The 26,247-nt window shown below is 34.6% G+C and overlaps 1 protein-coding gene across 1 annotated transcript; it reads right to left on the bottom strand.

The window, feature by feature from the left end:
* Positions 1 to 14,373: 14,373 nt before the first annotated feature.
* LOC129259991 (slit homolog 3 protein-like) lies at positions 14,374 to 20,177 on the bottom strand. Its single transcript, XM_054898095.2, has 2 exons — positions 20,046 to 20,177; positions 14,374 to 18,565 (listed from the first exon to the last, which is right to left on the bottom strand). The coding sequence occupies exon 2, from the start codon at positions 18,472 to 18,474 to the stop codon at positions 16,921 to 16,923; it is 1,554 nt and encodes a 517-aa protein (XP_054754070.2). The 5' UTR covers positions 18,475 to 18,565; positions 20,046 to 20,177; the 3' UTR covers positions 14,374 to 16,920.
* Positions 20,178 to 26,247: the final 6,070 nt, after the last annotated feature.

The following is a 26,247-nucleotide window of genomic DNA, read 5'->3' as shown; positions in this document are numbered from 1 at the left end:
AACTACTAGTACTATCAGACTCTGATGATAATTATTTAATAATAGATACATGTAATTTCAGTATTTTAATCTCTGATGGCATTTTTTAATAATTATACACATTTTTTTAATCCTTTCAATACAAGCAATATTTGTTTAAAATTAAATTTAGGCTTCTATAATATATTTTGTCAGAGTAATCACCTTGATAGAGACTTTTAAAAATGGGGAATCCCCCTACTGGAAATCCCACTTGTTTCTGTCACAGTGCAGTGCAGCGTACGACCAGTGACAGGGCCTGAAACTCGGGGGGGGGGGGGGGTCAAATATGAATCGCATATAAAAATAGATATATATTAAATTAAACCAAAGTCAGAAGTCAGCAGAAGATTCAAAATACTATTAGAACTATATTCTATTTTTTTATTTATAGCGTCACATGACATGCCAGCATGCAGCTTCCCCATAGGCCTACAGTGCGACTCAGAAAAATTTTACACTTTTTAAATTAAGCTAGTATTTTTGAAGAAAATGTGGAATTTAGAGAGAATTTCTAGCATTTATGGATAGACTAAATATTCCTTTGTCACTTGGTAAATTTTTTTTTCAGTGTTGTTGTTATGGTTGAGTGCACAATGTTCAGCCATTTTTATGAAAAAGTGTTAAAACCCATTTGCGCCAAGTCAGGTGATTACCTGCTGAAACAGAGACAAAATTAAGCATTCGCACAAACAATAAGCAAAAAGTTTTTGAGTACTGTATGCACTGGCGTAAGCGCGCTCACTCAGTGATTCGAAAATTTTGCTGGTGCCCCCACAATGCCGTGACCCACGGTATGCCACTGTGGACATATCAATTACAATTCCTTGCATATCTAAAAACATGATAACAAAAAAAAAGCCAAAATATTTCAGTCATCCCCCCACCCCTCAACACGGATTTACGCCAGTGGTTTATTAATCAAGAAAAATAAAAAAGAGTACCAGTAAATCAATAAATTATCTTCACTGAAAAGTTCATTTTCATTGTCATTTGGCCACAACTTGGACAAAGCTTCCTCCCTTCAATCTTCCACATGTTGCTCTGCCCGGTTGCTCTGATGATGCGCTGTTGAAGTCATCCAGATCTGCAGGTGGGGTGCTGTACACTGTTGAATTCAGGTACCCCAGACGAAGACTGGCAGCCTTCGCAGGGCGCCATGGCAGCAATGCTCCATCGAGCTCAGAAGTGCATCGAGAGAAATGGACAACGTGCTGTGGAAGATTGAAGGCGGGAAGCTTTGTCCAAGTTGTTGCCAAAATGACATGAAATGGAACTTTTTAGTGAAGATAATTTATTGATTAACTGGTTCTCTTGTTTATTTTTCTTGAATAATAAACATATGCCTTAAATTTATGCTCATTGTTTGTGTGAATGCTTCTATCTTTATTTCAGCAGGTAATTACCCGACCTGGCGCAAATGGGTTTTGACACTTTTTCAAACAATGGCTATTGTGCACTCAACCATGACAACAACACTGAAACAAATTTTACCATGTGACAAAAGGGGTGACAAAGAACTATTTACTTTATCCATACATGCTATAAATTTTCTCTGAATCCCACATTTTCGTTAAAAAATACTTAATTTAAAATGTGTAACATTTTTTCAGACTCGCACTGTATAGAGCGCAGTAAAAAAAATTTTTTTTTAAATAAGCGAAATTATTTTTTGTAATAATTGTACCTTCAGTATATCAACAGACAAATCGTTCCTGATCTGACACCCGCTCCTAAAAGAGAAAACAAAAAGTCATGAACCATTAAAAATTGAGGTTTATGCATTTTATATAACAAAACATATGGGGCAGTTGCTCGTTGTTCCTGACGTCACAAAAGTTTAAAATTCTGATAACTTCCTAATTTGATGAATTTTCCTTAAACATGCACGAACATGTTTATTTTTTCCGGTAATTTTACGATTCATGAATTTCCTCTTTTAAATAATTCGTGAAAGTGATTTGTGAAAACATAGAAACAGTTATATGGATAAATGTGGACGTTAATCATGAAGGGTAGCCCTACATAGAATTTAGCCGAGAAGGTTGATTTGAAGATCCAAGATCTTTCCTTACCAAGGACAATCCCTCGAACGGCATGACCACCCCCCTTCCAAGGCCACACACCATAAAAATATGGTTTATAAATTATGTATATAGCAATAGGCCTAATGTAGCACGGTATAAGGGCGGATCCATCTTTCGCTATTGGGGGCAAAAAAAATTTTAACCAAAATTCCCCCCCGATCGACCGCTTAAACTTGATTTTTGTTTGTTTCTTTGAATTAGGGTAGTCCCAACAGTCACTTCTTAGCTTTATTCTTATAAAACAACATAATTATATAATCTCATAAGCCCTATTTAAACTAGTGAGAGCTAAAATTTTCCGAAATTTCAAATATTCTGTCCTGAAAATTGAACATTCTGGGTAATATTTTTGATCCTGAACAAGATGCGTATAAATTTTTGATATACGTTCTGGCCTGATCGGAAAAGGGACCTGATAAGGGGTGTTTGCAATTATGCCATGAAGACGATACATATTAGAACAATCAAATAATGTGAGCGTGAAGCGCGAGCTGAAAATTTTTGACATTCCGACCTAAAAAATTGACATTCTATGCATTTTTTTGTAATCGCACGAGCGGATTTTTTTTAAAGATTTAGACCTAAAAACGGGACACTCTGTTCATGTTTTGTAAACCACGAAGATAGGTAATCTGGTATCTTCCTACATTAATAATGCGAGCGCAAAGCGCGAGCAGAAAATTTTTGATATTCTGATCTGAAAAAAGGTAAATTTAAGCACTATTTCAAGCACTGAAAATGAAAATTGTAAAATGGATATGGATCGCACGTAATAGATGATGCGAGCGCGAAGCTCGAGCTGATATCTTTAAAATCATTTTAACCTAGCCGGGGACCGGGACATTCCAAAGTCATTTTTTCATCATATGAAAATGGTCATCTTCCTATTCTCTTCCTAAGCGCGAAATGAAACTTGTCGATATTCCATTCTGAAAAAGAGACAATTGAATTATGATAAATTCATTAAAATATTATTATCTTATTCATTAATCTAATAAGCCCAATGAGAGCGCGAAATATGTTGATATCAAGGCTTGAAAACTGGATATTTCAAGCACTTTTGTGATTATAAATAGGATGCATGTGTTAATATTTTTTAACAAGTAATGCTAGCGCAAATCACGAACCGAAATTTTTTGTATGAACTGTCATAAAAAGGGGATTTTAAATAGTTTGTTTAAGAATTAATATAGAGGTATACCTAACTCACCAATCAAAATGCGATGAAAATGTTGATACTCAGACCTTAAAACGGACAATGTACAGCTGCACTTTTTAAAAAATCAATCTGTAAATCAAACAAGATAATGAAAGCTCGATGTCACTATATCAGCCTATTGAGCAAAATACGTATCTCAGACATCGAACATGCCGCGAGCGCGAGCAGAAAATTTATATTGTGATGTGAAAGAAACTTTTTCCCAAGTCTTCCCCTCACCTTATTTTATCAACTCGTATTTCTTCTCTTTTTCCCCTTTTTTATCCTCTCTTTTCCATTTTTCTTCTTTCCCTCCTTTTCTTTTTTTTTTGCTCTGCCAATGGGGGGGGGGGGGGGGGGGGTGCGGGCCCCTCGCCCCCCGATCCGCCTATGCTTGACTTAGGCTTTTTTTTTTCTTTCGTTAATCCTTATATCATCATGCCGGGGAAAGTGTTGAGAAACGAATTATGATATCAAGTACGAAATTTTAACCCCCTTTAAATAACTTAATAAAGAAAACAAAAACGCTAGAGATGTCTGAAATGAACTTTTGTTTATATTTATTTGTTTCATTTTTTGTCCTCATGCCGAACCAGATGGAGAAAGTCGGAAAAAATGATTTGTTATTATCAGAGAGTTTCTGTACGATCAGTTCGTTATTTAGTTTTTTTTCTCTTGGCGCGAACAGATTTTTGCGAGCTTAGTTTGTAAAAATGGACAGTGTTCACCAAAGCATAAAATTCTGTCAAAAATTATACTGTCATATGATAGATGAAACCAAAGCCAAAACATATATGCGAACATAGTATCCACATATTGTATTTTTGTTCAATTTCCAAGACTTCTCAAAGTAAACGGACTGCATAAGTAACGTATAAATCCCAGGGCCATGGTTCTGGGAAGCGGGGTTGCTGAAGCACCCCAAAAATTTTCCTGGTGCTGCGTGTGCTATTCTCCATAGGCAGCACCCCCTGGAACTATTGAAGGTGTAGCAAAAATGTAACCAAAATGACCTAAATTTTTTGACCCCCCATTTTTTTTTGCCTTCAAATTTATCAGGACCAAAAATACCTGCAATTTTAGTTAAACATTTTTTTCCCCTTGTCTTTACATCAGTTTAAATTATTAAATGCACTTCCTTCAAATTTACAAGTTTGTACCTCCTTGTTAGTTTTTAAAAACTTATGCAAAGTCTTTCATACGAATTGATAAAGAGCGAAATGATATTCCATTGATTTACAATGCTATGTATGTTTAAATTGTCACTTCCCACTCTATATTTTGGTGTTAATTGTTTCTGATGTAAGATATTTTGTATTTTGTATTTTTGATGTTGTTTGTTGTTGTTGTTGTTGTTCATAGTTATCTTGACATGTATTTTAGCCTGCAGGGCGCCTTTGTAAAGCAGTTTTAAGAACTGAACAGGCCTACCCTGCAGTATAAAAAAAAAATAAAAAAAATAAAATAAATAAATAAATAAAATCAGTGCTCCGTGTAAAAATATAATAACGAAAGTGAGGACCCTTTTTTTTTGCTTGTCAAATTTTTGTGTGTGGACGAAATGTCTTTTGGTTGAAAACTTTTTTTTGCATGTCAATTTTTTTTCTCGGGAAAATGTGCCCCCCCTTGGAAAATCCTGGATCCGCCCCCCCTATAGTAGTAGCAGGATACGTTTATTCCCCCGTCCCCCGGGATGCTGACTATATGTGGCATGACCTAGCCCAAGTATATAGCCAAAGAGGATTATAAAATATGAGTGTAGGGCTACCTTAATCCTGTTCTGCGGGGCAAAACGAACCTCCCCCATTATGCTTCTGTACAAAATTTGAAAATCGGGGGGGGGGGGGGGTAACCATTTAATAAGTCAGAATCAGATGATCATATATAAGTTTTGCATCGTCAGATTTGGGCTGAAGTCCCCCACCCCCTGGTTTCGCGGCTCCTGCATTATGAATGATTTTTTTTTTCAATTCAATTCAATTTATTTTTTCATTCTTCAACATAATACAAATAAGTACAAGATTAATTATTTCAATTTAAATAAAAGCATGAACAAAATTCAACATTGAATAAATGATATACATATTCAATGGGTGATTCAAATATAAATTAACATGCATGTCAAATTTAAATCAATATAATCAAATATAATTAAATCAATATAATTATATATCATGAGAAGAATGGAGGGGCCCACTGAAAAGAAAAGCTTGTAAAATGTGGACCCCTCAAAAAGTTAGATTAGAAAGAATATTGAAAAATACGTAAAGGAATACATGGAGATAACGAAAAGAGCAAAAAAATTCTTATATAAGGATTGTGAAATTCAGAGACAAAAGACAATAACACGACACAACACAACACAGGTACATGAGGGTGGACAATAGTATATGACAACTGCCTAGAACATAGAAAGAAAAATAGAGATAGGGAGAGGGATGCAAAGCTAATCTGCTGCATATATATTATGTCTACACATACATACACATCATGTACACACACACACATCCCCTTATATATATATTGTGTGAAAGAAATGGATGAAGAGAACAATGGTAGGCGTAGCTTAAATCAAGGTTCCCCAGAGCTATCTACCCTTTTGGAGAAATTGGTGATGCCGAAAAAATGTCTCTGCCGGGAATCGAACCCGGGCCCCCAGCTTTGAACGCCGGTGCCTTAACCACTAGACAACAGAGACGGGTTAGTGGCTAGGGCGACCCCGATCCGATTGACCGTCAGAGAGACAGATTTTCGACACCATACCAATTATAATTTCCTTTGTCGGGTGAAGGTGGGTGTTGAACAATGACAATGGGGAACCTTGATTTAAGCTACGCCTGCCATTGTTCTCTTCATCCATTTCTTTCACACAATATTTAAATAAAAGAGTTGCCAAAGCTGTAGTACATGTATAACTTCACACATTTATATATATATATATATATATATATATAATAAACACAAGTTCACAAGGTTGACTGAAAGTCAACCTTGTGAACTTGTGTTTATTATTCAAAGCTTTTCCTGTGAAGGGCATCGAGCACTCTATACAAGGATAGAATTCCCGAAGTATATATATATATATATATATATATATATATATACAGTATATATATATGTGTGTGTTTGTACATGATGTGTATGTCTATCTGACGGTCAATCGGATCGGGGTCGCCCTAGCCACTAACCCGTCTCTGTGGTCTAGTGGTTAAGTCACCGGCGTTCAAAGCTGGGGGCCCGGGTTCGATTCCCGGCAGATACATTTTTTCGGCATCACCAATTTTCCAAAGGGTAGATAGCTCTGGGGAACCTTGATTTAAGCTACGCCTATCATTGTTTTATGCTTTATTCAACATTAATTTTACCATATTTAAATTATGGAGCAATTGTTTGGGGAAATACACACTCAACCTACCTTGATAGAATATTACTTTTACAAAAGAAGGCATTGCGTGTTATTTTCAACTTGTCCTGGAGATCTCACACAGATGAGTTGTTTTTTAACAATAACATTATAAAAATAAAAACACTGTACCAATATAACTTAGGTCAATTCATGTATCAGTTAAACAATAATATGTTACCATTCATATTTAATTCTTCATTTAACAAAAACAAAACTATTCACAAATATCCCACACGTCAATCAGATGAATTCCATTTACCACTACCCCGGACCATCCTTGCAAAATCTATTTTTACTTTTGAAGGCCCTAGACTCTGGGGAACTATTAATAAAAACATCAAAGAATCACCAAGCCTTAATTCTTTCAAATATAAGTTCAAAAAATTTCTCCAAGATAACCATTGAATTTAACTCTTCATCACTCAAACTCTTGTATTTATTTTTAAAATCAAACATGATTATCATGTCACGTACGCTTTTCCATCTCTTTCGTTTTCCTGTTGACCAACGAGGTCCGTCTGTGAGTGCTGGGGCTGGATTCTGGAGACCTTTAATCTCTCTTTTTCTTATTTCCTTTTCTATTTTAATTTCCCCTATTTCCTTTTAATTTAACTGGTTCATGCTCTAGTTGTTATTTTGATTTTTATATGTTATGCAACTACAAGAATATTTATTAGGAGGCTGCACTCTACAAGCTCCGCTTTTTAGCAGCCTCCTCCATTTCCAACCTGATATGTAATAATCTTGAATATAATTTTTGTACAGGAATACTTGAAATATGTTTTGTTATTTATATGTTAAAATGTACAAAATAAACTGTAATTGTTGAAAATGGAAACGAAATGAAAAAATGAAAATGAAAATTGTTCTCTTCATTCATTTCTTTGTATATATATATATATATATACATACATATATACACACCCTCACATACACACGCACCCTTACACACACATACATACGGACATACACGCATACACATATACAATATAAAAAGTAGAATATAATGTATAGACAAGCTTTAACTTTTGTATTTTAAATCTTATGTCTAACTGGAAAAAAATAAGGCTTCATGTTCTGTATAAACATAGATAATAGACTAGCAATAAAAGATACAAAATTTTAGTTTAGAATAATGAATATAATTCATTAAGATTTTAGGAGCATAAATTTTAGTCTGTTTTTAAAGGACAGTAAAGAACGGGCGTCTTTAATCTCATCAGGGAATTCCAGAATCTTGGACCTGTATATAAGTAAGTATTTTGTGCTAGAAGCGTTCTAAGGAGGGGCAAGTGGTATTCATTTGATGAAAAGAGTTCCGTACCCGGTTCCGTATAAATAGATTTCATTATAATTGTTGAATAAAACTGCACACCCCCACGCACACACACACATACGTTTCGGAATTACGAATCTTCGGAATAACGAATCTTCGGAATTACGAAGTGTAACCGTTATGAGTAGGGGTAAGGACCACTCTCGATGTTTTCATGACTCATCATAATGAATTTTGTGTACTGCTGATTGACATATTGGCCCGTATTCTGAAGTCGGGTTTAACTTAAACACAGAATTATAGTTGTGGCTTAAGTATGGAGAGCCAATTGTTACATAAATCACTAACAGTAGAGATATCATACTTCAGCTCATTTGGCTCTCAAATCATTCATAATTATTGTCTAGGAAGTATAAAAAGATTATTGTCTTCACCATCGATGAATCAGGAAAGAGCACAGTAAACATAAGAAACATAAAAAAAAATTGATACTTTTGGCTTCCCATACTTAAACCACAACTTTTTTAACCTGAGTTTCATTTAAACCCGACTTCAGAATACGGGCCATTATGTCCTCATTTAAATAATCATTCAGATTGAAACTTTAAAAAAATGACAATTCAGGAATTTTGTATATTGGAGCAAATAGAGAAAATGTTTTTAGTTTTTAACTCTAAATCACAATGTGGCTTATATTATTTGAAACCATCCCCATTTGGTTATCTCCTCAACTGAATTATTATTATTTTAATTCTGTTTTTATTGTAACAAATTAAAGTCAATTAAAATATTTAAAAGTGATTGCAAATCATATTAACACAAGTTGGTTAAAAAACAAAAAATAACAAAAACAATAATAGAAGGTTTTTAAACGAGCAAGTATATCGAGGAAACTGAGGTACAAGTTTTATGACAAAATATGAAATCTGATGTCTACAACCATACAAACTGAATTTCTTCTTTTGATTGATATAGAATTCAGGATAAAAATACGGTGGTTTAGCGTCCTTTGGCCAAATTTTATTTTCAGGTTGCAGATATAGGCCTACATCCATTTTATTGAGTCGCAAACAAAAATCATGCATACAACATCAGCTGATTATCATTTACAAAAGATTATCTAAAAGCTGTCTATAAAAAACATAGTTTTATATGGTGAATGAAGGAGCTTTAAAGGGATGGTCCGGGCTGAAAATGTTTAATCCTAATAAAATTAATAGAGTAAAATTCACAGAGCAAAATGCTGAAAAATTCATCTAAATCGTATAAAAAATAACGAAGTTTTTTTATTTTAAATTTTATCAATATTTTGTGAAAACAGTTATGTTCACATCGTCATGGATATTCATTTGATGGGTTGATGATGTCACATCCCCACTTTCCTTTTTCTTATGTTATTAAATGAAATCATAAATGTTTCATATTTTCATACATGTGTAAATGATGTGTCTCCATAATTATGAAATAAGTTGCGGAAGAAAATAACTAATGCACTTAATCAGTTGTCGATCTAATTGTTTAGTTCCTTGTAGAAAAATGTTGAATAAACCTAATTTCATATAATAAAATACAAAAGAACAAGTAGGAATATGACATCATCAGCCCATCTAATGAAAATTTATAAAGACATGCCTAGTACTGTTTCACCAAAATAATGCAAAGCTTTAAAATTAAATAACTTCGTTATTTGTTCAGCATTTTGCTTTGTGAATTTTACTCTATTTATTGAGATATAATACCCCCAGCCTGGACTATCCCTTTAAACCATCGCAATCGAGAAATCAACGGCCATCACCGCCTTCAGTGGTGTAATAAACCAAACATTTTTAGGGGCCCCGATATGGTGTATCTCATTACAGAAATCAAATCTGTGATAGATTTTGACATTATATTCAGAAAATATTATCACATTTCACCTTTCTCTCTTTCCTTTTCTCTCTTTTTTTTCTTGGTCATGCATTTTTTTTTTTTTGGGGGGGGGGGGACAAGCGCCCCCAATCACCCCGTCTTCTTGAAACTAGATAGGTTTCAGGAAATAAATTTACTTCCCGTACTTCCAAAGTCCATTTGGGATACCCTGATGTTGATGGCGTCCATTTTAGTTTCTAATTTCGCGTACATGACTGTATACCTTCAAATTTATCATGTGCCTTTTTGTACGTGCTTTATAATTGCATATATGGGCTTTAGTAGTCATTGTACACTGCAAAAATATCTGAATTAGTAGTTAACACTTAATATATATAGATAGAATTTATCATTTGTAATTATTTCTCGATTTTCGTGTGGTCCAGTGGTTAGAGCATTTGACTCATAATCGTAAGGTTGTGACTTCGAATCCCCACTCTGCCATTGTCTCCACTTGGATAAAAAAGGCCCGAGAGTATAGTCGTCTATAAGGTCAGCCACTATGACTGATCAACCTAGACGTAAATGTTTCCTAGGTAATAGGTTATATACCAGCTTGGCGTTTACCAGCAAACGCTGTCCTGCCGAGTTCCTACACGGGAGTTACCAAAAACCAGACAATTTAACTTGCCTTTTAATTTACTTGATTTATTTGGGTTCAATATACATTTACGAAAATTCACTTATTGCTAGCTGAATTCGATTAAGTAAATCTAACTCCAATTAAGCAAAGAGAATTATTACTTATATAATCATGTTGAATGTACTTATATTTTTTAATTAATGCCGTATCTGAATAATACCTGAAGATTCATTAAGAGCAAGTAAATGTATTTTTTTATATAAATAACTGTCATATCTATCTGTGTTTGAAATTGTTTTTGACTAGGGTGTACAACATATTTTATTATTTTGCTGAATCAAAGAAAGAGCAACATTGAATAGTCACTCGGCAGATTTCTTTTTAGGTTTTCGGAAAATGCCGATATCATTCTCACTGTTTTATTTGTTAGGATGAACCGGTCGCGTATAATTATTAATGTAAGTACCGCAGGGGCGGATCCAGCTTTTTATAAAGGGGGGTTGGGGTGGTATGCGAGGGAGCGTAGCGACCGAGTCCAAGCGAGCGGAGCGAGCGAGGGGGAGGGTGTGGGAGGGGGGTGTCCCCCCTCCCACAGTAGGGAAAATTTTTGAAAATCTGTGTGTGAAAATGGCGTTTTCTTGCATCTAAAACACCACTCTTTTTGGTAATAATAATAATAAATGAAATAAATACATAATACATAATTATAATTGTTGAATAAAACTGCACACCCCCACGCACACACACACATACGTTTCGGAATTACGAATCTTCGGAATAACGAATCTTCGGAATTACGAAGTGTAACCGTTATGAGTAGGGGTAAGGACCACTCTCGATGTTTTCATGACTCATCATAATGAATTTTGTGTACTGCTGATTGACATATTGGCCCGTATTCTGAAGTCGGGTTTAACTTAAACACAGAATTATAGTTGTGGCTTAAGTATGGAGAGCCAATTGTTACATAAATCACTAACAGTAGAGATATCATACTTCAGCTCATTTGGCTCTCAAATCATTCATAATTATTGTCTAGGAAGTATAAAAAGATTATTGTCTTCACCATCGATGAATCAGGAAAGAGCACAGTAAACATAAGAAACATAAAAAAAAATTGATACTTTTGGCTTCCCATACTTAAACCACAACTTTTTTAACCTGAGTTTCATTTAAACCCGACTTCAGAATACGGGCCATTATGTCCTCATTTAAATAATCATTCAGAGTGAAACTTTAAAAAAATGACAATTCAGGAATTTTGTATATTGGAGCAAATAGAGAAAATGTTTTTAGTTTTTAACTCTAAATCACAATGTGGCTTATATTATTTGAAACCATCCCCATTTGGTTATCTCCTCAACTGAATTATTATTATTTTAATTCTGTTTTTATTGTAACAAATTAAAGTCAATTAAAATATTTAAAAGTGATTGCAAATCATATTAACACAAGTTGGTTAAAAAACAAAAAATAACAAAAACAATAATAGAAGGTTTTTAAACGAGCAAGTATATCGAGGAAACTGAGGTACAAGTTTTATGACAAAATATGAAATCTGATGTCTACAACCATACAAACTGAATTTCTTCTTTTGATTGATATAGAATTCAGGATAAAAATACGGTGGTTTAGCGTCCTTTGGCCAAATTTTATTTTCAGGTTGCAGATATAGGCCTACATCCATTTTATTGAGTCGCAAACAAAAATCATGCATACAACATCAGCTGATTATCATTTACAAAAGATTATCTAAAAGCTGTCTATAAAAAACATAGTTTTATATGGTGAATGAAGGAGCTTTAAAGGGATGGTCCGGGCTGAAAATGTTTAATCCTAATAAAATTAATAGAGTAAAATTCACAGAGCAAAATGCTGAAAAATTCATCTAAATCGTATAAAAAATAACGAAGTTTTTTTATTTTAAATTTTATCAATATTTTGTGAAAACAGTTATGTTCACATCGTCATGGATATTCATTTGATGGGTTGATGATGTCACATCCCCACTTTCCTTTTTCTTATGTTATTAAATGAAATCATAAATGTTTCATATTTTCATACATGTGTAAATGATGTGTCTCCATAATTATGAAATAAGTTGCGGAAGAAAATAACTAATGCACTTAATCAGTTGTCGATCTAATTGTTTAGTTCCTTGTAGAAAAATGTTGAATAAACCTAATTTCATATAATAAAATACAAAAGAACAAGTAGGAATATGACATCATCAGCCCATCTAATGAAAATTTATAAAGACATGCCTAGTACTGTTTCACCAAAATAATGCAAAGCTTTAAAATTAAATAACTTCGTTATTTGTTCAGCATTTTGCTTTGTGAATTTTACTCTATTTATTGAGATATAATACCCCCAGCCTGGACTATCCCTTTAAACCATCGCAATCGAGAAATCAACGGCCATCACCGCCTTCAGTGGTGTAATAAACCAAACATTTTTAGGGGCCCCGATATGGTGTATCTCATTACAGAAATCAAATCTGTGATAGATTTTGACATTATATTCAGAAAATATTATCACATTTCACCTTTCTCTCTTTCCTTTTCTCTCTTTTTTTTCTTGGTCATGCATTTTTTTTTTGGGGGGGGGGACAAGCGCCCCCAATCACCCCGTCTTCTTGAAACTAGATAGGTTTCAGGAAATAAATTTACTTCCCGTACTTCCAAAGTCCATTTGGGATACCCTGATGTTGATGGCGTCCATTTTAGTTTCTAATTTCGCGTACATGACTGTATACCTTCAAATTTATCATGTGCCTTTTTGTACGTGCTTTATAATTGCATATATGGGCTTTAGTAGTCATTGTACACTGCAAAAATATCTGAATTAGTAGTTAACACTTAATATATATAGATAGAATTTATCATTTGTAATTATTTCTCGATTTTCGTGTGGTCCAGTGGTTAGAGCATTTGACTCATAATCGTAAGGTTGTGACTTCGAATCCCCACTCTGCCATTGTCTCCACTTGGATAAAAAAGGCCCGAGAGTATAGTCGTCTATAAGGTCAGCCACTATGACTGATCAACCTAGACGTAAATGTTTCCTAGGTAATAGGTTATATACCAGCTTGGCGTTTACCAGCAAACGCTGTCCTGCCGAGTTCCTACACGGGAGTTACCAAAAACCAGACAATTTAACTTGCCTTTTAATTTACTTGATTTATTTGGGTTCAATATACATTTACGAAAATTCACTTATTGCTAGCTGAATTCGATTAAGTAAATCTAACTCCAATTAAGCAAAGAGAATTATTACTTATATAATCATGTTGAATGTACTTATATTTTTTAATTAATGCCGTATCTGAATAATACCTGAAGATTCATTAAGAGCAAGTAAATGTATTTTTTTATATAAATAACTGTCATATCTATCTGTGTTTGAAATTGTTTTTGACTAGGGTGTACAACATATTTTATTATTTTGCTGAATCAAAGAAAGAGCAACATTGAATAGTCACTCGGCAGATTTCTTTTTAGGTTTTCGGAAAATGCCGATATCATTCTCACTGTTTTATTTGTTAGGATGAACCGGTCGCGTATAATTATTAATGTAAGTACCGCAGGGGCGGATCCAGCTTTTTATAAAGGGGGGTTGGGGTGGTATGCGAGGGAGCGTAGCGACCGAGTCCAAGCGAGCGGAGCGAGCGAGGGGGAGGGTGTGGGAGGGGGGTGTCCCCCCTCCCACAGTAGGGAAAATTTTTGAAAATCTGTGTGTGAAAATGGCGTTTTCTTGCATCTAAAACACCACTCTTTTTGGTAATAATAATAATAAATGAAATAAATACATAGAAATAGAATAAAATAAAATTACAAGTTAAAAAAAAAAGATAAGATTTAAAAAAATGGTCCCCGGATTTTTTTTTTTTTTTTTGGGGGGGGGGGTTGCAACCCCCCCAACCCCCCCTCTAGATCCGCTTCTGAGTACCTATCATGTACAGGTAAGGAGCAATGCATAAAGTGTAATACTGATGAATGTCTAATATTGACATTCATATTCGGAAACAGGCAAGGTCTATCAACCACTCATTATTTAGTATTTGGTAAAATTATTGCATTGTGTATTGAACAACAGTGAACAATCTAAATCAATATCTATACTATTGTTTGCACAGACTTTTCCAAAGCCTTCGATAGACTTGACCACAATATAATGATTAAAAAAAATGAATATAACGTAAGACCTAGTACAATTATTGAGTGGATAGTTACACTCTAAAAATATTTGGGTAAAAGTGCTCCATGAGGGTAATTATATGTCCAACCAATATTGGGCATTTTTATTTATCCAGTTTGATGAAAATTTTGCAAATTTTCAAGTAATTGCTGCTTATTTTTTAACCTTACTGGACAATATGTTTCCCGCATAGGGTAAAATACTGCTCAAAATTGGTTGGACACAAAGTCATAATTACCCTCGTGGTGGTAAAAAGTTTTACCCAATATTTTTTTACAGTGTAGTTTTTTAGAAAATCGTTCGCAATCATTAGGGCGTATTGTCTTCGTATATCACACATCATGCTGGAGTGCCTCAAGGCACAAAATTAGGCCAGATATTATTTTGGATCATGTTTAATGATGCATGTCAGAATGAATCTTCACTGAACTTTAAATATGTTGACGATCTTATAGTTGAAAATCGTTCAATACAAACTCCTTCTGTATTACACTGTCATCTAAGTGCACTTGTTACCTGGTCATCTGATAATCATATGAATTCAAATCCGAATAAATGCAATAATAATCAGAGTTACTTTTTCTAAAAATCCACCATTACCTGACACTTCTCTGCAATATACATATACTGTTAAAATACTTGGTGTTTATATTCAGTCAAACTTAAAATGGGATACACGAATTTCAGATATTATAAAAGGTGCAACAAAACATTGTATAATTATGTTCAGACTTGTCAGACCATTCAAACTCCCTATGTCACTGAGACTTTGTTCAAATTTACATTGGATATACATGTATTCGTCCAATATTGGAGTATTGTGTACCGGTATTCAACGTAGCACAAACTTCTAAACATGTTACGGACTTGGAAAATACAGAAAAGAGTTTGCAAAATAATTCTTGGTTCAGATTATAGACTATGAAAATGCACTAACAAAATGTGGATTAGAATGTCTAGAAAGGAGACAAGAAAATCTGTGTATTGACCTTGCTAAATCTCTTTAAAAAAAACCCACTGTAATAACTGGCTACCGAAAAAGAAAAATGTCTCAATCTCATTAAGAAGTGTTCCAAACTTTGCTCAGATGAAATGCAAAACAGATCGTTTTAGAAAAATTGCAATACCATATTTCATAGATTTACTAAATTCTGAATAAATTTCACTTTCATAGTCTTAAAAACAACTCAAATTTTTGTCATTGTTTTAGTCTCCACTTCAATCAAATTACTATTTTAATTTTTAATTGTCTAATATCACATTTTGATGTTGTATTTATTTATATAGTTTTTTTTTTCATTCCATCTCAGTTTATTTAATGAATTCTTATTTACACTTGCTATTTTACATTATTTATCATCTATGTACATCACACATCCTTACATGTACCTGTGAAATTGTTGCTATTACCCAGGAATGAATTGTAAACATTTTATTGTATACATGCTAATTTCAGCCTTTTAGCTGTGTAACATGAAATAAACCATGATTGAATTGAATTGAACTGAATTTGGATAAAATATGTCTAAGATGAAAATGAAGCCACTGAAATTATGACGATGGGGAGCGGACTTTTGAATCACGAAAGTCCACTCCCCCATTTAAAAAAAAATTCAGTGATACTCGAGTAAAATGGATGCAAAGAAAATGAGTAAATTTTACTTAAAACTGCCAAACTTATAAATTCTTGAAAAATCAAGGCATTTTTTGCCTCAATTTTACTGAGTAATTTCAAATATTTTGTTACAGTGTAGTGCAGGGGCTTTAGAACGAGGAGTATGGGTGCTTCAGCTCCCACTTTTTTCATTAATAACGTACATAAACGTTCAAAATGACAATCAACTTTAGATCTTATGAATGTTCACCCCTTTTCTCGGCCCCTCCGGTGTATGTAGATTTAATTCCTTTCAATATAACACTATGGAAATGATGTTGGTGAGTAATGATAGACCTCAAATTATTCTGACATCTAATTTTAACAGAAATCCTAATCCATTTTTTTTTCATCAAACTGATGTAAGTAAACTACATGACTTCTATAAACTCTGCTATCATTATAACTACGATAAAAGCAACCGTCGTCACCTTTTAATTAAATCAAGGTTGCTCTGGTAAAGTTACCATGAACGGTTCATTTCATCATAAATTTAACGTCACACGGGAATGAGAATCCACCGAATGGACTGTCCACTAGCTCAATCAAAAGTTGCCAACAAAATGGGCATAATGCAGCCGATTTAATTTTCAAGTCGATGTGCTGTTATAGATGTTAATATTTTTCTTGTCGAACGACGAGTCTTTCTTAAAAATCGCACGGTAGTTTGCCGTCTCATTCAATAATAGAGAGGAGTCTCGATCCCTTTCTACATTGAGAAGAAAGACACGATCATCATTGCCTCTGATGCTGTCAGGTCGGTTACTACTTGGAGTTGGGGTTCCTGGAGGCGAGTTTCCTGCAACTCTTGTGCTGACATTTCCACGCGAACTTAGTTTAAACCCAGCAACAGTGATCAGGACTATGAGCAAAAATGCACTTGCTGCAATACCAGCAACCACCGCGATAGTAAATGAGTTTGTGTCGCTCACATGAACCTGGTAGTATAACGCCTGGGTACCATCCGAAGAAAGGCAGGTGTATTTACCAGATAGCTCAGGGGTTGTCCTCCAGATGACCAAAGAATCTCTGTTGGTCAAGCAGAACGGATCACCGCAATCACCATGCTCCCGGAAGTGACGTCGATCAGGGGTCTTCCAGGAGGCACCAGTGAAGGAACATGTCAGTTCCAATTGCTTTCCCGGCTCCACTGTCTGGACCGTGTTGTTAGGTTGACACTGAGGAAGACCGTCTCTGTAAACCGGTTCAAGAAGTTGGCCATGTAGATTATCAGGTGTTTTACAACTTCCTACGCAGGAAGAACTTTCTAGCCACGATGATAACCAATTCAGATGGCAGTCGCATCTCAGTGGGTTATCGTCAAGTTTAATCATCAGAAAGTCCCGATGAGCTTGAAATTCCTCAAGGGATCCAATGGAAAACAAGGGCTGAGGCATTCCTTTGATCATGTTCCCATCTAAAATCAGTGTGTCCAATTTCGTCAAACCCGCAAATGCGTGTTGATGAACTTCTCTTATGATATTCTTGGACAGATTTAATTTCGTTAACAGTGGTGCATGGATAAAGGTACACGCTTTAACTTGAACCAGTAGGTTATCTGAACAATCAAGATAATCCAAGCTTTCAAGATCGCGAAAATATTCTTCGCTAATGTCCGCTAAGGCATTGCTCTTCAGGTAAAGATGCTTTAAATTTCTTAAACCGAGGAACGTCCCATTCTCGAGAGCATGGAGTTTATTCTTATTTGTAGGCCTACCTTCAAGCTCAAGGTTTGTCAAGTTCTGTAGATTACAGAACACGTTCATTTCTAGAACACGCATGGAATTATCATACAACACCAACCTTTTTAGCGTTTCTAGCCCTTGAAATCCACCAGGTTTGACAAACTGCATGCCCGATATATTCAAACGAATCAGCTGGTTAAATTTTTGAACGTTTCCAGCCCTGAGAACGATTGGCTGAGAGTAACGAAGTTCTAGTATCCTACTATTCTGGAGTATGTTTTCAGGAATGATCCCATTTTCAGAACAGACACAACTGCTCCTGTATTCTGAGTCAATGTATACTGTTGGTGAACAAGTGCAATTTTGTTGACATGCATTAGCATTACAGACGTACAAGGGTAGAATGATCACGAGGCACTTTAAAAATTTTAAGCAATGTGTTTTGACGCACCTTGCCATTTTTGCCAGAATTGATGTTTCGGAGGAAACTGATTAATACAACGAGATTATCTTCACGACTGATGGTGCTGGGTTATCCGGTAATGTTGGGCTGAAATAACAGAAAAAACAATAATGACAATAAAATACCTTAAATAAAATAATTATATTCTTGATTATAGTGAAAATAAATGAATTCACGCCAGGGTTCTATTAAGTTATGGAGCTCTGAAAAAAAGCAATTCTAGATTAAACTTAACACATTTACATACTCGTGATACTACTGTATATACTGTGTATATGCTGTGGAACCAGAATCAACGGAACTTACGGAAGGATTTGTTTTGATGCAAAGGTATACTAATATACCGTGGTAAACGGATTCAACTGAAACAATAAAAATTGAATTTGTATTTCGTATATTTGTTATAGAAAGAATAGTCATAATTTAGAAACTGAACAACAATGCATAGCAAGAAACGGATGTGTTTCGAGGTCTGACAATGAGGGTGTGAACTGATAGGTAACCCAATGAATAAATCCACCTACCTTCACACTAACAAAAACATTTCTATTATGTTATATAAGGATTTAGTAATGAACAATGATGTTACATTTATGTTTTATTATTGTTCGAAAAGCAATAACAAGCATTGTGGTTGCGGACCTTTTAAAATATAGATTGAAAAAAAAAGACTTTTAAGTCTATCAGATTGGGATTTTTTTTTAAAGTCGGATTATCTACTTAGTCATAAGGATTATTTGAATTTACTCACATGATTATCGACCCGTATAGTTGTATATTCGCCGATTATCTCTATATTCGTATGTATAATTAATTTTCATAATGACGTTTTCACTTTCAGTTTCTTTGTTGTTCTTTTACTGAGATATCTTGTACGTAATGGCCCGTATTCTGAAGTCGGGTTTAACTTAAACTCAGGTTTAAAGTTGTGGTTTAAGTATGGACAGCCAATTGTTACATAATCACTAACAGTAGAGATATCATACTTCAGCCCATTCGGCTGTCAAATCAGTCATAATTGTGTAGGAAGTATAAATAGATGATTGTCTTCACCATCGATGAATCAGGAAAGAGCACAGTAAACATAAGAAACATACAACTTAATAAAAATTTTGATACGTTTGGCTTCCCATACTTAAACCACAACTTTAAACCTGAGTTTAAGTTAAACCCGACTTCAGAATACGGGCCGTAGTCTTCTTTTTTTTCTTTCTTCGCGCTTTGAAACGTCCGTATAAAGCGCTTTTTAAATTTTGTATATTATTATCACTATTTTCAATCTCATTTAAGATTGGACTCGAATTGCATTCTAAAGAAATTAGAGAGTGAAAAACGTTATACAAGTACCGATATTTAGTTGTTCAAGTGAATATGCATATGGCAATGAGCCAAATATAATATACCGACAAGATCGGATACGAATAGTTCCAAATCGTTAACGCGATATCATTCACAACTTGTTCCTGCACTAAAGTTTCATTAAAAACATGGGTATAAATCCATGATTAAATCAGTAAAACAATCTTACTGATTCAAAGATCGATATTGTCATAGTAAAAAAACTTACCAATTTAAGCGACAAATAGGATTATAAGAATCCTGCAACGCTGTCACTGCTTTCTGAAGACGAGTGGTATGTTTGATCTAACATACGCAAAAACACAATGAGTTCTACATCCTGATGTAATATGACGATTGTGCACTAAATTGATGATCGAATCTTAAAGTTTAGTTTCAGTTGCTGAGAGATATAAGAAAAGGGAAAAAACTTGGAGAAGAGAAAAGAGGGAGAGGGAGGGAGGAAGATAGAAAGAGATCGAGGGGTTATAGACAGAGAGGAAGAGGGGAAAGAGAGTGGGGGCAGGGGCGGATCCAGGATGTTCCAAAGGGGGCACATTTTCCCCGAGGGAAAATTTGACAAGCAAAAAAAAAAGTCCTCACTTTCAAAAGCTAGGGAGGGGGGGGGGCACACTTGTGTTTTAACGACATTTTGACATTACAAATTTTAATTGTGCCTCTCGAAGGGGCGGGGGGGGGGGCGAGCTGGCTGTGCCCCCTTCCCCCCGTGGATCCGCCAGTGATAGGGGGTACAGTTCAAAGAATATTATAAAGAAGGAAGGGGAGAAAAAGAGGACACTGTCGTACAGAGGGAGGGGGGGTTGGGCCATGGACCAATAAATTGTTAACGACCCCCCCCCCAAAAAAAAAAAAAATACTATTTTGATAAAATCCATCGCAAAATTGAAATTTGTAATAAAATATTTCGAATTTTTGCTCGCTCGCAATTAAGAAAAAAATAGAGCCCGATACGCCATATCTGGCCCCCTCAAAACTTTTGGCTCATTACGCCACTGAGCGAGGATGCGTTATGATGATGATCCACATCATTTATATTAGTCTGGTCTGTTAGTGAAGTTTTGTGGACACAGTGGGCAAAAGCATGTTTTTCCCCAGACGTATGTATAAGGATTGAAAATAGGGTATGCTAAAAAAAATTCTGACTGCAGGAACAGTGGAAAATGGGCCAATATGTCAGAATTTATGTGTTTAAGGTGGTCTGATATATAGACTAGTGCCAGTCCAAAACTTTATAGCAGCGCATTATTTTACATTTGCTTAGTATTTAGATGCAAACTCCGTTTGAACAATCATTCTGTTTGTTCTGAAATCTTGCCAATTTCACGGAGTTAGGAAGGGATTGTGAATGTTGCCTTTGCTGGTGGCACCATGAATTTCAAACAAATAACACTTTCAAATCATTAAAAATGTAAAGTTACCATGGTTACAATATTTTTTTTTCTTTTTTGATATACAAAGAGTTAATAAATAACTCTTTGTTAACAGTCAAGGTGCGAGTTTCTCATTTTCGACTTTTTATTTAACACCACCTTCAAGTTTGTTCTACCGAAAATAAATTATGTGCTATAGGTGTCACGCGCGTAAAACATTCCCCTTAGCCTTGTGTGTTAAAATTGCACTTTTGAAACATTCATAAAAAAATAAACGTGAATTTAGAGGGTCGAATGTTTACTACCATTGGATAGGATATATATCTGACATTCCATATCTGACCAGAGAAGGGTATCGTAGCCAGCTCATTTTAAAATAAATCGCCATTTATGAAGATAACTATGATGGGATCAAATTTATAAACTGAAACAGTAAAATAGACCTAATTCTTCCGCCAGTCAAAACAAAGTTCCAAAGTCATTTTATATCTTCCCAATTGGGGCAAAGGAAGTTCAGTAGTTACCATTTCTAGAATCAGTGTTAGATTTTCAATTATATTCATACACTTTTGTCAGTCAGCAATATCAAATTGAAAAAAATTCGAATATCTTTAGCCCTCCTGTTGTAAGTAGGCTCATGGCACCATTACGAATAGGATGACCGTTGGAGTCCATAGACATTTCCCGAAGAAATCTTTGAAATCTATTAGAAAAAGACATTATATAAATGTTTAAAAAATATCAGCGAATGTTTTCTTTTTAATAAAGTGAGACAATGTACCCCCATTTGCCTGGTAAATGAACTTTCTTTGTACATGTAGGCCCTATATGTAGTTGCTGCCTTTAGTTCAGAATCATACAAATGTGGCCGCTATTTCGGCATGAAAAAAAAATCTTGAAATGTTAATGAAATGTACCGTAATGTCAATAAAAACTCGCTTCTCTTGATTCTCTACACATGACGTCATAAGTTGTGCAATGTATAACGTACTGTGTGAATGGGACAATGGAAAGTGAGGGTATACAGGGCCTATGCTATGTTATTCTTGCTGGTTTTTCCCTTCCAAATACCGCATATAAAACCGAGAATATCACCACGGGATGTTTAGTGCAACGCATCCTTTAAAACTTCCTGACTGATTTTTTTAGTCCAATGTATTACAGACGGATGGTAATTCTATTTTTAAATAAAAAAGTACCCTTACAAAAAATTCCTGCAGTACTTTAGTGGTACTCTGTTGTACCTGTGTGATACTTCTGTCATACACGGCGGTACCTCAGAATTACCACAGGACTTCTGTGGTATCACTCTGTGATAGTTCTGTCATACTTCTGTGGTACAGGAAAATATGAAAATTTCCTGCAATACCTTAATGGTACTCTGTCGTACCTGTGTGATACTTCTGTTGTACAAAACTGTATATAGAATTACAACAGGACTTCTGTGGTATCACTCTGTGATAGTTCTGTCATACTTCTGTGGTACAGGGAAATATGAAAATTTCATGCAATACCTTAATGGTACTCTGAGGCTGTTCTCACTCAGTTCCTTAAACTAGTTTAGTGGAAACTAGTTTAGTGGAAACTAGTTTAACGCTAAGTGAGAACGGTCGAAGCGCTCTTGGAAGCGCTCTTCCAAACCAGTTTGGAAGACCACCTCGCGATGTAGTTTTCAAGATCGCTTCGCATCGGAAAAGTGGTTTTAGCGTAAGTGAGGACACAACCGTTCTTCGGGAAGCGATCTTCGCACATTTTGAGCGCGCTACTCCACACGACAGGTGTAGAATGCCTATGCTGCGGTTTCGAATTTCGCGCGAAACGTGTCACCCCACTGAGAGCGTTTCCATAGCAACAAGAGCGCTTTACGTGAAGTGATTTTGAAAACCACTTTCGTGTGATCAAGTGAGAACGCTAGCAAAGCGATCTTCCAAACTGGCTTTCTGAACCGGTTCCCAGTAAACTAGTTTTAGGAACGTAGTGAGAACAGCCTCTCTGTCGTACCTGTGTGATACTGCTGTTGTACAAAACTGTATATAGAATTACAACAGGACTTCTGTGGTATCACTCTGTGATAGTTCTGTCATACTTCTGTGGTACATAAAAATATGAAAATTTCATGCAATACCTTAATGGTACTCTGTCGTACCTGTGTAATACTTCTGTTGTACATAACTGTATACAATATCACTCTGTGATAGTTATGTCGTACTTCTGTTGTACATGAAAATTATAAAATATCCTGCAGTACTTCTATGACAACCCTGCGATACTTCTGTTGTATATGAACATTTTTTAAATTTCCTGCAGTACTCCTATTACTAAGCACTTCTATGGAAACCCTGTGATACTTCTGTGGTACATGAACATTTTGAAATTTCCTGCAGTACTCGATCCTATTAAAGACACTTCTATGAAAACCCTGTGATACTTCTGTGGTAAATGAAAATTTTGAAATTTCCTGCAGGACTCAATATAGGCACTTCTAAAATTCTATGGCAACCCCAGTGCTATACTTTCAAAATTTCCTGCGGTACTTCTCATGCAGCCACCCCAGAAATATGACTGAAACTGTATCACAGACGCTACTGGTGTATTTTCTGTGGTACAGTACATGAAAAAATTAGTTTCCTTCAGTACTTGTATGGAAGCCCTGTTTGTACCACAGACTAATTTTTTTATTTCCAGTGAGGGATTTATCTTTTTTTTCAGTTTCGGGAGAGGTCAGTAGCGTATTGAGTCTTATATTTTTAGAAGGCCATATGGCTTAAAAGGGCACCATTCATTTTAAAAAGTACAATTTTTTATATGAAAATTTAATTTTGTGATAGCTAGATTGTGACATATAGGCCCTATTTCAAAATTATATTTCACCCTGTCCCATTGTGTAGGTCTATATCAGCGAGGGGGGGGGGGTTATGCCTACTGAGACTCAGAGGTTTTAAGTTTGATAGCTTCTATTTCTACGAGAAAGGGTACTATACGTACTAGATCAAAACTAGGAGCAAAGCGCGAACTGAAAAATGCGAAAAATTATTGACCCCAAAATGGGCAACTTATATTTTGAGGACTATTGTTCGTTTTCAGGGTTATTTCTTTTTCATGCGCTCTTTTAAATTTCAATTATCATTTTTGTTTTGTTTGTTTGCCACTTATTTTTCATAAAAAACAGGATGAATAATAAAAAAATGACTATATTTAAAAGGGTACGTGTTGAAATATACAGGACACACCTAACACTCTTAGAGCTTAATGGTTGTGAGGAAGCCGGGTTGAATTTCAAAGAGATATTGTAATGAATAAAAATATAAGCATGAATGTATTATTCTACTTCATCCATCTCTTTCTAACAATACAAGAAAATAATTGAAGGGGAGGTCAACGCTAGAGATAATCAATAAATAGAGTAAAATTCACAAAACAAAATGCTTAAAATTTATTCAAAATCGGATGACAAATAACGAAGTTAAGTTGAATTTTAAGGATTTGCAATATTCCCATGAAACAGTTTTATTTAGGCATGTCTCATGAATATTCATTAGGTGGGCTGATGATGTCATATCCCATGTTCTTTTGTACAATATATGAAATTAGATTTATTCAACATATTTCTACCAAGAACTTAAACAATTGGAATGACGACTAATTAACCGCATTAGTTATTTAATGCAGCAACTTTACAATGGGGACACATTATTTACACATGTATTGAAAAAATAGATAATCATAATTTCATATCTAACATTAAAAAAGAAAAATGGGAATGTCACATCATCAGCCCACCAAATGAATATTCATGAAGATGTGCACACTATCTGTTTTCACAAAATATTGATAAACAATTAACATAAGAAAGTTCAGCGTTGAATGTTGATTAAAAAATAAATCTTAGTTAAAATGATATCTAAGATTTTGTTTTACACGTTTCATAACCAAGTTTTAATGCGATTCTGGCCCCTTAAAGTTTTTATTGCGAGAAAATACATTTTTCCAAGTTTCCCATCTATTTTTTTATTTATTTTTTTTAGTAAAAAGGACCTATTTTCTTACAAATATATTATTATAAATAAAATTACTTCAATATTTGTTCTCCTATTCACAATATTTTTTACAGGTGGAATAGGATAAACTAAAAATAGGATATTTAATTTCCATTTTAAGGCCTATTTTTTGCTTTATATCCCCGGTTTATATCTTTGCCACCTTGCAATATGTTAGCCAGGCTGGTTTATATCTATTTCTTTTTAAATCAAATAAATTTTGATATTTTCAATCTATTTTTATGATGCGAAGCTATATATAGTTTGTAAATATGTTTTTTAATTGCAAGAACAATCTTGTATCTCTGTTCACATATGATGGCAGTTTATTTTGCTTCTTTTTTTCTAATTTGTATGAAGTTTGTATCTATATATTTTCAAACTATTTTCCATCCTTAAAGTGTCACAACCGATATCATATTATTTTTTACCTCGTTGGCAAAGTTATTATCTTTTCTTATGTTTCGCTTCAAAATGGTATCTTTATATTTGCTTGTCTTGCTCCTCCACCCCTTATCAAAATACCCTGCCGGCACTTGATCTAAGATTATTTTCTTTTACTACTTGAACCTTATAAAGGGATCTTTCCTTCGATCGCAAGAAAGGATAAAATGTGTGTTTTTGAAAAGAAATAAAATTAAAAATACATAGGATTGGAGCTGTGATTTTCCTCATTGCTTTCTTTGTCATCCTACTTGCATACTAGTAGGCCTATATAACATATTTTCAGTAAAATTGTGAGACATGTTTTTAAATCCTATCCTTATATTAAAAAAAAGAATAAAGAGAAAGAAAAAAATTAAAAGACATAGAAAAGAAAAAGAAAGGAAGAAGAAATAAATATTTGAATTTTACTTTATTCAATTCCTTTACGTTAATAATATGATATATAAATGATGGCGAAAATAGTCAAATTGTCTGGTTGCCAAGTAAAAAGTAAGACCCCCCCCCCCCCCTCCGAGCTCCCCGTACAAACGCACGGACTGTACCGTATACGTGTTTC

Source organism: Lytechinus pictus, unplaced genomic scaffold (assembly GCF_037042905.1).
Source record: "Lytechinus pictus isolate F3 Inbred unplaced genomic scaffold, Lp3.0 scaffold_19, whole genome shotgun sequence".
In the NCBI taxonomy this organism is placed as follows: domain Eukaryota; kingdom Metazoa; phylum Echinodermata; class Echinoidea; order Temnopleuroida; family Toxopneustidae; genus Lytechinus; species Lytechinus pictus.
Note: the sequence above shows the minus strand (reverse complement) of the source record. Positions and strands in the feature narration are given on the sequence as shown.

Bases quoted from the DNA above. Each gene is read 5' to 3' on its own strand.
- LOC129259991 (XM_054898095.2), bottom strand. From the start codon at position 18,474: ATGGCAAGGTGCGTCAAAACACATTGCTTAAAATTTTTAAAGTGCCTC.